This window comes from Sebastes fasciatus, chromosome 6 (assembly GCF_043250625.1).
Source record: "Sebastes fasciatus isolate fSebFas1 chromosome 6, fSebFas1.pri, whole genome shotgun sequence".
NCBI classification, from domain to species: Eukaryota; Metazoa; Chordata; class Actinopteri; order Perciformes; family Sebastidae; genus Sebastes; species Sebastes fasciatus.
Genome location: NC_133800.1, coordinates 27,357,751 through 27,375,245, shown reverse-complemented (window position 1 = coordinate 27,375,245; position 17,495 = coordinate 27,357,751). Strand labels below are relative to the sequence as shown.

At 38.6% G+C, this 17,495-nt stretch overlaps 2 protein-coding genes across 4 annotated transcripts in view; both read right to left on the bottom strand.

Annotated features, from left to right (window-relative positions):
* Positions 1 to 715: 715 nt before the first annotated feature.
* coq5 (coenzyme Q5, methyltransferase) lies at positions 716 to 9,204 on the bottom strand. The gene is made up of 7 exons (XM_074638946.1): positions 8,908 to 9,204; positions 6,111 to 6,260; positions 5,792 to 6,016; positions 4,479 to 4,585; positions 3,756 to 3,844; positions 2,052 to 2,163; positions 716 to 1,216 (listed from the first exon to the last, which is right to left on the bottom strand). The coding sequence occupies exons 1-7, from the start codon at positions 9,119 to 9,121 to the stop codon at positions 1,115 to 1,117; spliced, it is 999 nt and encodes a 332-aa protein (XP_074495047.1). The 5' UTR covers positions 9,122 to 9,204; the 3' UTR covers positions 716 to 1,114.
* A 4,958-nt stretch (positions 9,205 to 14,162) lies between these two features.
* kremen1 (kringle containing transmembrane protein 1) overlaps positions 14,163 to 17,495 on the bottom strand; it is a 67,866-nt gene continuing 64,533 nt past the window's right edge. For all 3 annotated transcript variants that reach the window (XM_074638974.1, XM_074638972.1, XM_074638973.1), the window contains one exon: positions 14,163 to 17,129. In XM_074638974.1, coding sequence (XP_074495075.1) covers positions 17,011 to 17,129 — 119 coding nt within the window. In that variant the 3' untranslated portion in view covers positions 14,163 to 17,010. The remainder of the gene's footprint in view (positions 17,130 to 17,495) is intronic.

The window sequence follows — 17,495 nt, the reverse complement described above, 5'->3', positions numbered from 1 at the left end:
TATAAGTTGACTTTTTTCGACATACTTAACTATGACTATTACTTTTTTTGACATACTATAACTTTTTTTTTTTTTTTCAACATAATTAACTGAATTTTTTATGACTTTTCAGCATATGACTTTTTTCGACATACTTAACTGACTTTTTTGACTTTTTAGGACATATTATACTATGACTTTTTTTTAACTTTTCGACGTACTATACAATTACTTTTTTAATGACTTTTTTCGACATACTATACTGTGACTTCTTTCGACATAATACACTGACTTTTTTGACATACTATGACTATTTTTGACATTCTTTACAACATAAATAATATGACTTATTAATGAGATTCTGACATTCATTAATGACTATCTGCCCTTCTATATGGTGCTGAGTGCTGGAGAATGACTGAAAGACACGTAGGCAAGCTTTCCAGCTTTCACAATACCCGCCTCAGAAAGATCATGAGGATATTCTGGCCGAGGATGATTACAAACCATGAACTACACAAAACGACAGGGTGCTTGGACATGGAAACAATATTGATAAGAAGATGGAGATGGCTTGGACATGTATTAAAGAAACCATCTGATGACATAGATACAGCTGGAACAGCATTGAGAAGAACGCAAACAACAGATGAGTGGAGATCCTTAGTCCTTGCCCTATGTGCCACCAGGCGCAATAAGGACTAAGTAAGTAATTAATAACATTCAGATACTGAGACCAACTTTTTCAACAAGTTTTATTATTTGTTGCCAAAATGTTTTCAAAAATGATCCAAAACTAACGGCACTTAAATGGTTTAACTCACTTGCCTGCAGTCTCAACACTGATACAACAGATACAGTAACATTTTGTTTTTCTAGTGAGGTATTCTTTACACCAACTTTGGTATTAAGTACAGTTTTTAGTACAACGCTGAGCTGAGCTGATCAGCTGGAAAATAAATCAATAAATATGTCCAGTCATTGTGTAGTGACATCTGCAGAGAGGAGCTCTGCGGCTTCATGCTCTGAAATTCATGTCTGAGAACTCTGCAGACAGTTTGTCATACAGGCAGAAAAGCCCGAAACACAGAGCAAGTCTATTTGCTTTTTTCACAAGAGATGCCAAGAGTGCATCTCAGAGCTTGAAACCAGAATGAAGAGCCACGATTCCACCGGTGAGGTTGTGGTACTTCACACAGTAGAAACCTGCGTCCTCAATCATAAATTTAAAGTCCTCCTGCAGAAGACAAAGAGCAAAGGAAATGTCTCAGTGACACTGAATCCGCAAAGCGACACTAGTGCATAGTGTTTGGCATCAAATAATTAAAACTAATGAAAATGTACAAGTTTGGCAATGTGGGAAATAGCAATGAAACAATTAGTTAATTAATCAAAATAATAATCTGCAAAGATTTTGATAATCAATTAACATTCACATCATTTATCACATTGGAAAAAAAAAACTATTCTGATTCCAGTTTTAACTGATGATTTGTCGCTTTTGTCTGTATTAATTCATTATTAAATAAATTATTATAAATTGAATATCTGCTGATCAGACAAAACAACACTTGATGACGTCTTGGACTCTTGGTGAACTTTTCTGACTATTTTTAAGAATTAATTATTAAAAAGAAAATCAATTAATAGAATCATTAAATTGTCATTAGTTACAGTCGCAGAAGTAAAATGAAAAATAAAACATCTGGGAAAGTTTTTTTTTTTTTTTTTTTTTAAAGCCTATATGTCTAATGAAATCATCTCTAAAAAAAAAATATGATGAGCAAAAATATCAAACTTAATTGACAGAATTTGTGTTTTCTGTGGGGAAGCGTAACTCCCTTTGGCGGTGACTATACAACACACTAAAGGAAAGGGAAAAAAGCACAAAAGCATAATAGGTCCCCTTTAACTTCAGGATTCCTACATATACCCTGAATTAGATCTATATGATCAAAAGGGAGATACAAAATAATTGAAAATAGCCCTAACTTGAGGTGAATCATCAGAATTGAGAGTAGCCACTGATAGAAATGTGGAGTAAGAAATAAAAGAATACTGTTTTTTCTCACCTGGTCCGGGAACTTGCGGATGCTTTCTACCAGATACTGGTACGACTTCCAGTCTCCAGCAATCACCTCTCCCAGAACTGGGATCATCTGGAAACTGTATGCGTCATAAAGCCTGAAAAATAAAAACAGAATACAGGGGAGTCAAAAGCTGCTTTCTCAGAGCTGAAACCTGTTGCTAACCCACCAAGTTTCCCACTAATCAAACATGGACTTACAACTAAATCTATGTTTGTAAGTCAAACATCTGCAGATTAAAGATTCAGTCAGTAACTTTGAGCAAATATGAAAAAAAACGTATTTTTATAAAACGGTCACTATATCCCCACAGTACAAGAGAGGTAGTTCACCAACAGTCTGCAGGTTTGAACTCAAACTGATCAACAGGTGATTTCACTCATGAATTCTTTCCCGCCATTTGAAGGAGTGCTAATCAGAGGTAGGAAACTATTGACCCTCCATGGCACACGTTTGGCCCTCCATGCTCTCTACAGTACTGTGCAGCCAGGTCATTTATGGCATTTATCAGGTAATCTGATGAAGTGCTTTGAGGTACAAAACCAGAAGAGGGCGGTGTTCGTCCAAACCACACAATGCAAACGTTTGTTGAGTTTCTAAAATTTGAGAAGCACGCAAAATCCACTCAGATATTTATATCTATATATATATCTATATATTTATAGATATATATATCTCAATCCGACTGTCAATTAACTATTGTCCATAGTTAATCGCGATTAATCACACATTTTTTATCTGTTCAAAATGTACCTTAAAGGGAGATTTGTCAAGTATTTAATACTCTTATCATCATGGGAGTGGACAGATATGCTGCTTCATGCAAATGTATGTATATATTTATTATTGTAAATCAATTAACAACACAAAATAATGAGAAATATTATCCAGAAACCCTCACAGGTACTGCATTTAGCATAAAAAATATGCTCAAATCATAACATGGCAAGCTCAAGCCCAACAGGCAACAACAGCTGTCAGTGTGTCAGTGTGCTGACTTGACTGACTTGCCCCAAGCTGCATATGATTATCATAAAGTGGGCATGTCTGTAAAGGGGAGACTCGTGGGTACCCAGAGAACCCATTTTCATCGCCGAAATTTAGTGCAAATTTGGAGCGTTATTTAACCTCCTTTGTGACGAGCTAGTATGACATGATTGGTACCAATGGATTCCTTCGGTTTTGTAGTTTCATATGATGCCACGATCTTCACTCTAGCTCTAAAACTGAGCCCGCTACAACCTAAAAATCACAAATTGCATTAATGCGTTAAATAAATTTGTTGCGTTAAAACTAATTTGCGTTAACCTTGACAGCACTAATATATATACATATATATATATATATTAACATTTGTGTTCAATAAAGTCGAGCATTTATGGGAAATGTCTCAATTTAGCAGGATATCCATTATAAAATAAAAATCCCTTCTCCTAGAAAAAGGTGAGACAGAAAAACTCTTAATTTGTTCTGTTATGCATTCATTTCCGCAGCAGCTTGGAGAAACACTCGGCACAGCTTGTCCATTAGCACACAACAAACCTCCAGGAGCAAAAACAAGCAGCAGCAGTTAAAATGTGTTGCTGGATTTGTGATGGCAGTAATTAATCTACAGAGACTTTCTGAGATTCACAAGGTTGATTCATTTTCACACCAAGTCATCCATCTGGAGTGAACACTCCTCCTCACCTTGCCAATACAGGATTTGTCACTTTGCTGAACTCTAAGCACATGAACCTGCCACCAGGCTTCAGGACCCGGAAAGCCTCCGTCAGTGCCTAAAGAAAAAAATGAATTCACGCTGACATGATTAACAGCAAATTTAATTATCATTTTAAGGCATTTATCTAGCAACATATCTGTTGGTTACAGCTTCTTAAATGTGAGGATTTGCTGCTTTTTCATGTTCAGTGTCATTGTAAATTGAGTGTCATTGGATTTTGGACAACTCAAAGACATCACCCCGGACTTTGCATAAGTGTGAAGGCAAAATACATGTTTTGTTTATCTCTGTGGAAGATATCTGACGTTTAGTTCCCACTTCTAAAAACAACGTTGGTATTACACAGTATCTCTGGGTCGTCAGTTAGTGTGGAAAAAAACGGATAAATGGCTGAGATTGACGGTAAGTGCCTGGCAACGGCTTGTGAAGTGAATGCAACAGAACGGGTGGAAGGAGAATGTGACATCTAGTGACTGAGTGTTATCAACAGCACCTTTAATCAAACAGATCACAATAAAACAGTTGTCAGTACTGGTGTCTATAAAGCAGGTAGCAGCTCAGTGTCCCTAATGAGTGACACACTGGCTGTTAACCCCGTTTTACTAACTGGCTGATAAGTGCAGAGCTGTAGCACAAACTGTCTTTATGGGATCATAGAGAAAAGCTGTAGTAACGGTCGGGTCAGTTACCTGATCTATACGGGTGACGTTTCGAATGCCAAAGGCGATGGTATAAATGTCAAACTGGTCATCATCAAAGGGCAGCTCCTCTGCGTCGCCCACCACCCACGACAGACCTGAAGCACAGAGGCGCAGACACTCGAGTCAAAAACTGTCTACATTTCAACTTTGCTTTCTACTCAGATTCAAAGCGCTGCTGGTTGATCGCAGCTTTAAAAAGAGCAAAATTATGATTTAACGTATCTGATCAAATAATAACTAAATAAGACCAAGATATCAATGCCAGCTTACACCACTGGACAGTATTTGATACTCTGTGTGTACCCGTGTATCGATACTGCAGAAAATGAGTATTGAAACCATTTCAAATATTCAGTATCGATATGTATCGATACTTCGGTATTTTTGACAACACTACCTTGACGTCATCCATTGGTTTGAGAGAACTGATACAGCGTTGTAGGCGGGCTCCCGTTCATTCCTATGAGAGTTGCTCAGCGGCGCATGAAGCCAAAATGGCTCGACTGCTGAGTGATAAAGCCTCTCAGCCCTCAGTCTGGGTCTCATTCACATGAACGGAGGAAGGAAAATAACTCTGGATTTGGCTGTTAGTGTGTTTTACAACTTTTAGGACCTAATGATTTAAATAAGGGCAATTCAAGTGTTCATACTGGGAAGTTGATTCACCTAAAAAAAAAATATCTGCCGAGTTACAGATGTCTCTTTCCCAATGTAAATCTATCTTCCTGGGAGCTTGGTCGCCATCTTGGTTATTTGCAACCAGAAGTGACATGAGAGCTAAGTACAACCAAACGCTGAATATGACATTTTTAGGCGACCAAAAAGGTTAGAATTCACTTTCATGAACTGAAAAAACACCGTGAAAGGTTTAAAGTTCCAAGACAAAAACACAGACAACTCCCAGACCGGACAACGCCGTGGTAGCGACCTGTCAATCACAAGGTAGCCACGCCCTAAAGCATCCCCTGCTTTATGGTCTATTTGACTCTAAATGGGACCATAATTTACTAAATGAACATCATGCTGTATTGAAGAAGACTTGAAACTAGTGATTGAGACCATAAACTCATGTTTATAATGTTTACTGAGGTAATAAATCAAGTGAGAAGTAGGGTCATTTTCTCATAGACTTCTATACATCAGACTTCTTTTTGCAACCAGAGGAGTCGCCCCCTGCTGGCTGTTAGAAAGAATGCAAGTTTAAAGTATTCCCACATTGACTTCACTTCTCAGACCCGGAGTTGCCCACTGGGGAAAATGCAGAGATTAGATGTTTTGCAGTTTTAAAGTCAAAAGCTCACCAGCACTGATGCCCATGTTGTCGGCCCTCTGCTTGCCCACTTTCAGCATCTCCTTGTTGATGTCACAGACCACAGCCCTGGATACCTGAGGCTCGCCCTCGTCCTCTGTGGAGTAGTTGTTGGTAATGTCCTGCCACGACGGTGTCTGCATGGACCGCGCCGCCCGCCGCTTCTGCCGCTCTTGCTGAGAGCGAACGTACTCCAGGAAACGGAAGGAAATGTCACCTGCAGGGGCGGATCATCACAAACAGAACAGATGTGTGACACCAGTCAGGGTTTCAGTTTGATGTTTTGCAGAGGTGCACACAAGCTGCTTTACCTGTTCCGCCCGCCACGTCCAGGAGACGCACCCCGGGCTGTGGGTGCATGACGTGCAGCAGCACGTCCTTCCACAGTCGATGAATCCCCAGACTCATGGCATCGTTCATATTATCATACTTCTGCGCCACATTCTCAAATACCTTATACACTGAAAAAGCAAAGAGAGAGATCATCTGTCAATATACTTGAGAGGTTTTATGTTTTTCTTTTGATGCTTTCACATTTTGTGTTTCAGGGAAATGTTTTTTTTATTTAACTTTTTTTTTTTTAAATTTATTTATGAGGTTTATGGTATTTTTTTTACATTTGAAGTGACAAATAAACTTGAACATGATGTCGATAGTGTGTTCAGTTTACTGCACCATTGCATATGGTTTACAGGGTTAAAGTCTTTATTATAAGTAAAGAAAATGGTTTTATATTCCTAAATGATGACACGCACCACTTTGATGGAAGGAACTTGTTTGAATGTTCCTGACTATGATGTTCAGTAAATATTCGGTATAACCAAAACACACAAGTGAGGAACTGTTCTTTATTTGTGAGGGGTGAAAGATGCCAACCTGTTATCAGCATTGTGTGTTTTAAACTGTGGAAAACAAGATGTGCCATTGTGATCAAACATATCCTTGCTGAGGAGAACTTTGGACTTCCCTGGCACATACTAGACTTTTGAGATTAAATAAAACAGTGTTTCCCAAATGTTTTCATCTCAAGGACCCTAAACTGACACAAATTAGACCACGGACCCCCATTTGAGAAGATTTTGTCCCGGGGTTTCCCATCTGATCGGATTTTTGCTTTTAGATGTATTATTACAGACAGCGTATGAAACCCATTACAAAAATAGTCATAGATTCTGATTAGATGTATTACTTATGAGGAATTATAGTGAAATTAAATTATTTCTCATTTTGCTGGGGACCCCCCGGAACCCTGTGAAGGACCTCTAGGGGTCCCCGGACCCCACTTTGAAACCCATGAGCTAAAACCCGGATGGTTGTAAGGCCTATTCTCTTGGACTGTTTTTGTTGTTATTGGCCTATGTAACATATTGAATGTGAATTTTTTTTAATTATCCTTTTAAGTAAAAAATTAAAAAAATAAAATAAAATATCAATAAAGGTTTTTAAAATAAAAAAATACCAAGTTTAGTGAGTCTCATCACCACACAATTGTAAAAAAACAACATATTAATAATTATATAAATAAATATATAATGCAAAACCATTCATAGTTGTGTGTCGCTCAAACAGTACCTAAACAACAGATGTTATTTAAAATTCCAGAAAACATTAGACTGAAAATAATACACATAATATGCTGCGTGCAAAATTATATTATCTTCCTTTATATTCTGCACGTACAATATGATTTAAAACGTTAGATAAATTACTTGTTGGCCTATGTAACATATTGAATGTGAATTTATCTTAATTATCCTTTGAAGTAAAAAAAATAACAAATAAATAATACAAAATTTCAATAAAAGGTTTTTAAATTAAAAAAAGTTTAGTGAGTCCAATCACCATACAGCTGTAAAATTAATAATTCTGTACGTACAATATGATTTAAAACGTTAGACGAATAACTTGTTGGCCTATGTAACATATTGAATGTGAATTTATCTTAATTATCCTTTTAAGTAAAAACATAATTAAATTAAATTAAATTTCAATAACGTTTTTTAAAATAAAAAAATATCAAGTTTAGTGAGTCCCATCACCATACAGCTGTAAAATTAATAATTATATAAAATAAATACAAAATACCACCATTCATAACTGTATGTCCCTCAAACAGTCCCTGAACAAAAGATGTTATTTAAAATTCCAGAAAAAATCAGACTGAAAATAATACACATAATATACTGCGTGCAAAATTATATTATCTTCCTTACTTCTGCATGTACAATATGATGTAAAACGTTAGACGAATTACTGCATGCCACTTTTAAATTCGGCCTACATATAATAAAGCATACATCAGACATTTCACTGCAAATTGGAGTGAATTTAAAACGTTTAGAAGTTTTTATTGGTACATAAGTGTTTCACTTCATGGTTCAAATGTATGTCGAATAGTCCAGCAAATCCTCACGATCACAAAAACATCTAAAACCCCGTCCCTCAAGGTTTGTACATTTAAAGAGAGGCAAATAGCTGTTAAATAGCAGGATGTTTTTAATGGAGTTCGTTAAAGGTCCCATATTATAAAAAAGTCAGATTTTCATGTTTTTTTTATTATAAAGCAGGCTTAAGACCTATATAAATACTGTGAAAGTATCGAAACACTCAATCCATAGGGAAATACACACAGCCCGTATGAAGAAACTCTGCATTTGAAACAAGCTGTGAGGATTTCTGCCCATTCGTGATGTCACAAATATACAATATTTATACCCTTGACACAATTTTAAACGTAAACGTTCTAAATGTGTCCCAGTTTATTCCTGGTTGCAGTGTATGTGAATGTCATCAGCTGACAGGAAGTACACATGGACCCAAGCTGTTGTCTAACAACACAATTCTGTTGCAATTTTGTCGCAATTCCGTCGAAATGCACTAAAACGGAGCGTTTCAGACAGAGGGTAAATACAGGTATATTCAGGCAGACAGTATGAAGAAAATAAAGTTGTTTTTTTAACATTACAGCATGTAAACATGTTCTACTAGAAACACTAAATACAAGTATGAATCTGAAAATGAGCATGCTATGGGACCTTTAAATAGCATGATTTGTGAATGTTCGTTATGCTACAGAAGGAACCTGAGAGTATCTTTGCTGCAGCTCACCTCTCTTCGCCTTCTCCGTCTCTGGCACCGTTTCAAACCCAAAATGTGTCGTTTTGTCTCCGGCTGCATGGCTGAAACAGCGACAGGTGGACGGTGCCCAGCAGCAGCCTGACCGGCCTGAAACCCCTCCAGCAGCAGCAGCAGCAGCGGCGGTGATGTTCCTGTGAGAGAGACGGAGCACCCTCCGGACCAGCAGTCTCATGGATGCAGACATGTTGGCTGATTAGATAACTAAGCGACAGTGTGTCGTAATCCACAGGCGACGGTACCATTCAGACTTCTTCTTCCTCTTCTTTGGTGTTTATTGGCTTTTGGCAAACAACGATTTGGTGCATTACCGCCACCAGCTGGTCTGGAGTGTAGATCAGACTGGCTAATAATTACTATATCCCAAAAAAAAATAGGAAAGAAAAGAAAAGAAAAAAGAAAAAAGAAAACAAACAACCTCATATTTTTCCAATCATATTAATTTGTCTAAGATACTGAAATAATATTCTATAACACTCATTTAGTGAGTTCTTTTGTAGAATATCTATTAAATCAAAGTGTACTTTAATCTCTTTGAGGCCTTGACTCAAATCTTTCTTCCTCATATCTCTCACAATGCAATATGACATCCTCCACCGTCTCCTCTTGTCCACAGTAATTACATTTACACTGTGTCATGTTTACCTATTTTAAATAGTGTGCTGTTTAGTCCAGTGTGTCCAAATCTAAGTCTTGATATGATTATCTCATCTCTCCGGTTCCTTCCTATTACACCTCATTTCTCCCACTTTCCTCTGAACTCTGTAAAACCACCGTCCTTTCCTCTCTTCCTCTCATTGCTTCTGCCATTTTTCCCTCAGTCTCTGGCTACGTTCCATAACGCATACTTTTTCTTTTTACTTCTAGTACGTACTGCAGCTGCCCTTACAAAGTACGTACTGTTGCATGCAGTATATGCATACAACTGGGACATACTACTTCTTCATAACATTGCACCTTGAACTTTGACCCTCTTGCTCATGTATCCCCATGCACAGAGGATTGTGGGTCAGAATAGCCAGAAAAACATGCTGGCTTGCATACTGAAAAAATGCGACTGGATGTAGTAGGACATCCTGGTATTTTTGGCATACTGCGTTTGACATATTATGTATTGGGACATACTAAATCTTTTTCTGGCATACTAAATAGTAGGGTAGTATGGGGTATTGGAACGCACAGTACGTACTAAAGGCACACTGTTATGCATACTGCATGCAACACTACGCAGCTGCAGTATGTACTAATAGTAAAAAGAAAAAGTATGCGATTTGGAACGTAGCCTCTGTTTAATAATGCTCTTCATTTCTGTTTCGCTGAAGCTAACTGTCAAATCAATGTCGTTATTTTTTGTAGCCTCCTTTGCAACCTTATCCACCATTTAATTTCCTTTGACCCCTTAATGTGTGCTGGTATCCATAAAATTATTACTGTAAGCCCCATCATTTGAATTCTGTATAATGTTTGTTGTATTTCAATTAAAATGTCTGGTCTGCTGTCTGAATGACTGAACTGTAAACTAACTAGTCTCTGGACTTCTTTTTGGTTTAATTTACAGAAGAACTTCGCAAAACATTTTGAAAAAGATATCATACTAACAAAGATTGAGTTATTACTCAATTTTAACAATCCCAGTTTTTCAGCTGATGAGATTTACATAATTAATTTGATTATTATTTTAGCAAAATATGATATACATAAAATGATAAAAGAATATCCTCATTTTATATTTTTAAAGATACTGATTTTAAAACATATTTGACTATGATTGATAATTTACAACTCAAAAATTCCTAATTGGGAAAAACGATTAAACTGTTAAGACATTTCAAATTTATTCCAATTGTTTTAACAGACCCCATTTGTTTTTTGTTTGTTTGTTTTTATTCATCTTACATTTTATTTGTTGTATAATTTATTTTATTTTTTACATCATTTTTATACTGTAAAATATATTTGCAGAATTGTAATAAAAAATTAAAAAAACATGTTTATGAATATACTGTATTGAACTTTTAGTTCTTTTAGAAATAAAGTCTTGACAGTTTGCAGGAATCCTGTAGGTTGTTTCAAGTTTCAGGTTATTTATTGTCATATATATGCACAACAATAACAGAGAAGCAGTCATTGGCAATGAAAATCTTGGATCTCAGGCTCCCCTCTAACAATGCTCAAACAAATATGCATCTATAAAAATAAATAAATAATGAGAATCTAAGACAAAAAAAATAGTGCATACGTTAAAATATAGTGATAAAATATAACATACTGTATGTAAAATATAAAGTAAGATAATGAATAGGCCTATTTCTGATTTATTGACAAAATGATAATATAGCCTACAAAGAATTCAGATAAATAGAAGCAGCACAGAACATATTAGAGTGGTAAAATACAAATAGACATGAGAAGTATAAAATAACTTTGAAGGTCTTATTGATAACATTTTTATGTAGAAACATGTTATGATTTTTGATAAAGTTTTCTTTTTTGCTTTATGATATGCTTTATGTTATGTTATGTTATGTTATGTTATGTTATGTTATGTTATGTTATGTTCTGTTCTGTTATGTGTCTTATCTTCTCTCATCTTATCTTATCTTGTCTTATCTTATCTTATCTTATCTTTACAATGACATAAAAGCTACAAATCCTCATGTTTGACAAGTTGGAGCCAGTGAATATTTAACATTTTTGCAGGGTAAATGATTTTTCTCCTGCAGGCGGAGGTGAAAAGGCAGTGTACATAAACAGCTTTCAGCAGCATAAAGCTACAATAATAGAAGATAAATCTCAAGCATCAAACAGGCCAATGCACGTACTGTAAACCACTGAAGGGCATGAGAGTGCCTTAATTGCACCAGGGTCACAGACGAGTTTGCAGAGCGAGGCGGATCAAAACAGACAAGTTCCTGCACAGCCAGTAAACCTCTTTCACACAGTTCTTTTCCAAATCCATCAAGGGAGACCTGCTCCTTTTCCCCCGAACAGTCTCTCTCTCCTAATCTACCTGACTTCAGTACCCTGAGTGCAGAAAGTGGCAGGTATTGTCTTCCATTCTTCTCACTTTCTCGTTCTGACAGTAACCAGACACTGCCCCGTATTGTCCCATTGTTGCCTTAATTACTGGTCGAGTCGGGTTCAGAGGGTTCAGCTTACATCGCTCTTTTCCTTGGCTATGGGAAGGTTGACTGGAAGGGGGGTGGGGGGGGTCTGCAGGCCAAGGCCTTTTCACAGGGACCCAGAGGAGTGATGATAAAGCTCAGAGTCTGGCTGAGGATTAATGTTACAGCTTCACAATTGCTTTTGAGGAAAAAAGAACATTTTCAGGTCAATGGGAGGGTGCGTAGAAGGCCACTAAGATTTGATATCTTACTGTGGTTGTATGGATGTCTGAACTTTTGCAGGAAGTCCTACTAAACCTCAGCTAAGAAGAAATATTCATCTTTTTGTAACATGCAGGTTGTTTGTGGCTAATACAGTTTCCTTTATTACCCATAGCAAGCAAAAAAAAAAAAGTATACCATTAGTACCAAGCATCATTATTGGGGTACTTTTGAGGAAATGTGCTCAAACATCATATCACCAGTAGAGGGAGGAAGAGAGTCGTTTTCAATTTTCTGTTTCCTGTACTGGAATGTGTGTGTTTCTGATAGAAGATGAAACTATTTCGTCTCCAAATGACCTGAAGCCAATAGCAGGTTTTATGTTGAGGCTCGCCCCCTCCTGCTGCCCCCATGTTTGGAAAAAACGCAGCAAAAGTGCCCTCTTGGATGCCCCTATGGTAGATAAAATGTGATAAAGTGCCCTCCAGGGTGCCCTTCCAGAGGAGGAAACATGATGCAGTACCATATAGGCATGCTAGAAAAACGGGTTGGAACTATTTTACCATAAATGCATCATCACTTCCTGCGCACTGGTGCCCCACAGTCTGCTACAGTTTGGGTTTAACTTTGGTAAGTTATCAAAAAAACGGAGAAACTAGTTTAGTGGATTTGCGGCTGCAAAACTGTTCTGCTAATCTTAGTGTTGATGGATAAACTAAATAATACAGCTGATTTTATTTGTTTGTGTTTTGGGTTAAAATAACTACAAACACAAAGACAACTACACATTGTTGGTTTCACACGGGATGCGTACTCCGGTGTTCTGGGTGAAAACTCTGTGTTTTGCGTCACCTACTTCCAGCCCTTACAGAGTTTCACGCTGTCCATACTACAGCGCCTGACTTCCACTTCTGCTCCTGTCATAATTACTACGGTCGCTTGAGGTCGCTGTCTTGTCGATAAAACATACTAGTGGGTGTAGTAGGCCCCTACTGACCCACATCTATGGGGCTTATAGCGACCGATAACGCCTATTTATTAGCCTGACAACAGTCAGCTGGATTTCTGAATGACTTTTCAATGTAGCATTAAGAAGTTCGGCACAAGGTTCTGAAGCATCAGAGGCTCACTGGTAATGTGATTTGGGATTTTTGGAAGCCTTACAGCCAAGACACTTTTCAGGAAACCTAGAAAGTTTCACCTCCGTGTTTTTGACAAATTGTGAGGTCTCGTTATTGCACATGCACTTCCATATGAGCCTGTTTGGACGCACTTGCAAAACATTTTAGAGAAACATTTTGCTGCTCCGTGGAGTTGCCAACAAATAGCGAGCGCACGCTGCTGCCCAGTTTCTCAGAAACAAAACCAGCTCTTAAACAGTTTGCGAGTGAGCACTTGATGAAAGAAACACCTTTCACGGATTAAGAAATCATCATTGCAAACATCCCAAGTGTTCCAGCTTATTACACGTCCTCCCATGTTTGTTTTTTTCACGGTGTTCCAGTTGTAAAGCCGAACTCCTGCTGTTACCCTCTAAAATGTGCAGGTTGCATGCATGACCTCATCCCGGAGAGGGGAACCAATGGGTTACACATGGCACTGCAAATCCTCCCTCCGTGTTTGTGCATCTCCAAACAGTCTGGGAGTCATTTCGCATATCTGATAAGTATTTAGCTCCACAGAAAAAAAAAAAAAAGAGGGTGCAGATGTCCCGCCACGCAAACAACACAGGCTTTTTCAAATGGAATGGTTTCAAATGGAAAAGTGAATGGGATTAGCTTGATCCAGTCTTTGTGGCCCATGTGCTTCTCAGCCACTTCGGTACGTAATATTGTGTGCGATTAAGAAATAAATGGAGTTTTATTAACAAAACAAAAGAAGAAGCACAACACAAGCTTAAGAAACATGCATACAGTGTTTATTTTGCAACCAGGACACATTAAATAAAACTACAAAGATACTTCACTTATACAAAAGATAGATTATATCCCATTCACATACAAAATAACAATAATTTACTGTATAAATTAAACATTTCACTATTTTTGCTATTTACAATTTCATGAAAACAATGATTTTGGCCCCTCCAGATCATTTCCCACATCATTTCACGTCTACAAGCTCTCCAGGATATTCACATCAACGACAGTTTGCACCGCTCAGAAGATGGCGAGGAATTTTCCGATCGACTGGAAGACGGGACAGAAAATGGGAGTTTGCATAATTCACCGGGCTATCCAAACAAATATGCCCTTGTTAGATTTTAACTGTCAGATTTCGTTAGCTTGTGTTTGATTTGAACGCACATTAATTTCCCATCGCTCTCACATCTTTGCTCTTTTTTTTTTTTTTCCTCCCTCTCTCTACGCATGGTCTGCCCTGAACATCACAGACCCAGGGGCATGTGCTCTTGTCTTGCAATAATTAACATGAGTTACAGTCGAGCAGACAGGCAGAACACACACATTTTTACAATCTTCTGATTGGGGAAAGAACGGTTCTTTCTTGTTTTATGCGCCTCAAATTCTGCTCTGATTCTTGGAAAGCTATTTGACTTGAATGTCACTGTGATGCTGCATCGTGTATAAAATGTGACCTTTTGTCTCAAGTGCTCAGGTTGCTGCACAAAGTACTTTTTCAATCTTTTCACTGAATGCAACAGTGAGTAAGTACTATTTCATCTTGTAAGTAGAAGCAAATTTAAGTGCATTGATGTTTCGAACCTCTCCTTTATATATCCTGTCACTGATTCGAAGAGTTTTTGCGGTGACCATCTGCAGAAACATCCACTCCCAAGACAGGAAAGGCCAATTACTATGCCAATGGCGGACTAGTAGATTTTGACCTTTCACAAGTAGTTTAAATGTCACAGCAATGCACAGAAACCATCACAGCTATAAACCAGCTGACGGCTTGTGCATCGTGCCATTGAGTGGTTATATTTCTGTCTGGGTATATTGTTTGCGCTCAACCTTATGGCCTGAAATCAAGGTGACAAGTAAAACCTTCCAGGTCTGCAGCATCTTGTAGAATTTAAGCAATTTACTGCCGTCTACAGAGAGAGAAAATGCATTCCACCTTTGAGCTAAGTTGACGAGGAAGTACTTTGACGGGTCTCTCAAATGCTTTGCCGAGGCACAAAATGAAAGAGCGGACATAAATATCATCATTCCCACACTGAATTACATAATATACAACATTATTCACCCCCCCCTGTAATCAAAAGACAACTTAATGTGAACAATATGTTCAGTAAATGTCCAAGACTACACACACAGAAATTAGAAACAAAGATTTCTTTTAAAGCCTCGACTACATGAAGAGTTCTATCCCAAAAGGCTGTGTGTTCATTTTGGAAAACAAACAAAAAAATCATCTAATGTCCATCATGTAATAAAAATGTAAAATATCTAGTCTGGAGAGGTGTTCAGTTGAGTGTACTATGTTTAAAATATTTTTAATGCTTTCAATCGCTGTACAAGATCATTTTTTTTTACTTTACATTTAAGTGGTGGAAATCCTATTTTGGAATGAAACTCTTCAAATCCACGCTGATTTTAAAGAAGTGCAGACTCTTGTGAGGGAGACCCATGAAAGAAACAGATGTGATGCAGCTGAGACAAGAGAAGAGGAGATCCTTAAGGCACTTGGACACCATCAAACCGGAAAGACTCCCTCCCACAACCGAGCAGGAAAAAAGCCCTCAGATCTTCCCAAGCCTCCCTAAATGGCAGTTTTTCTGCAAACTGCATCACCCAATCCCCCCCCCCAACCCTCCTTCAGTGAACAACGCTACTTATCTCTCCACCCAAATCCACATGAGCGCTGAGGGACCGAGTGGGCGAGTGCGCTCTCTCTCTCTCTGATCTTTTCATTTTATGGCGAGTGATTCATCCCCAAAGTGCTGTGATATCTACGTTGCGTTTCACGTTTTCCATGTCCTGTTTCCTTCTCCTCAGAAAGCTGGTTGTCACGTAGAACACATCAAAAAGAAACATTAGCACTTTGCATATGGAATCAAGAAGACAAATAAATATATAACTCTTTGGATGGGAGGATTCTGGTTTTTGGCTGCAGGTGTTCATCGTCCATATGAGGCAGTTAGAAGAGTTATACAAAACTGTTAAGTGTTACACCATACGTGTATCTTCATCCTTTCCTTGATGCTGATGAAGATTCGGTTGCCGCTGTGACTCTGAAGCACCAGGAAGAGGTAAACCTCTCTGTTTCGTAAAGTGAACAGCGAAGTTAGCTGTTATTCTGCACCCGGCTATGTTTGAGGTGATTCTGCAGTCTGGAAGGGTTTTTTGGAGGTATGTTGATTGACAGGGACATCCGTGGGTGATGGAAATGGAGCCTCGCTGAACCAGAGGCGCTTCCCGCATGTTAAAAGCGTCCTTGTGTCTTTGTCAGAGCTGCAGATCGTCCTCCATCTACTCCTTCACTCTCCTCTCCCACACTGAGGTCACTGACAGCCCTGCCTGACCCCCTCCTCTTTGGTGCTGAGCAGGATGGGAGGGCCCAGCCACTTCGGCCCACGGGCCACTTAGTAGCATTTAGTCAGTTGTCGTTAGCCACTCAGTTGTTGGCTTGTTGGCGTGGCGCCTCGTATAGTTTCATCGTCCGAGGGCATGGCATCTGACGGCCCTTGTACAGAGTGGTTGTGGGTGGCGGTAGCGTTTGGTTAACGATGGGGCGCAGCAGTGGCGCTAGTTGCCCACCAGGGGGCTGAGGTCGCCGTGGTGGTTCTTTAGCTTCTTCTTGAAGAGGGAGATGGTGGAGGGTCGGTACAGGATGATCCAAGGCTCGGAGGACGCCGTGCTTTGGCTGCAGCTGTCTGAACCGCTGACCGTTGGGATGTTCGGAGACCTGAGAGGGAAAATGAGGAGGAGATAAAAAGAGACAGAGAAGATGTAGAGAGAGAGAGAGAGAGAGGGGAAGCAGAGGAATTAGAAAAGAGAATCATGGACAGACAGTGATTTACAAAGGGGGTCATACTGATACTGATTTGAACAGCACCCACCAGCCCTTTTTTCTTTTGTAGTCTGCCTCACGCTTTTATTGTTATATTAATTGTCTGTTTATTTAACACATCCGGTTTTATGTTGCTTCCCTTTCCCGTAACAAGCTGGGTCTTCTTTCTAATTTGTTTATTCTTTTGTATTTCCTGTGTTGCTACAATGACGGGAATCTGTGAATTTTCCCTTTATAGCTGTAACTTCTTCAATTATGAGT

What these genes read in the sequence shown, in the direction of transcription:
- coq5 (XM_074638946.1), bottom strand. Translation starts at nt 9,121, where the DNA reads ATGTCTGCATCCATGAGACTGCTGGTCCGGAGGGTGCTCCGTCTCTCT. An exon ending in ACAAATCCTGTATTGGCAAG is followed by an intron (nt 2,164 to 3,755) that starts GTGAGGAGGAGT and finishes TTTATTTTTCAG; the next exon opens with GCTTTATGACGCATACAGTT. An exon ending in TCCGCAAGTTCCCGGACCAG is followed by an intron (nt 1,217 to 2,051) that starts GTGAGAAAAAAC and finishes TGTCTTCTGCAG; the next exon opens with GAGGACTTTAAATTTATGAT.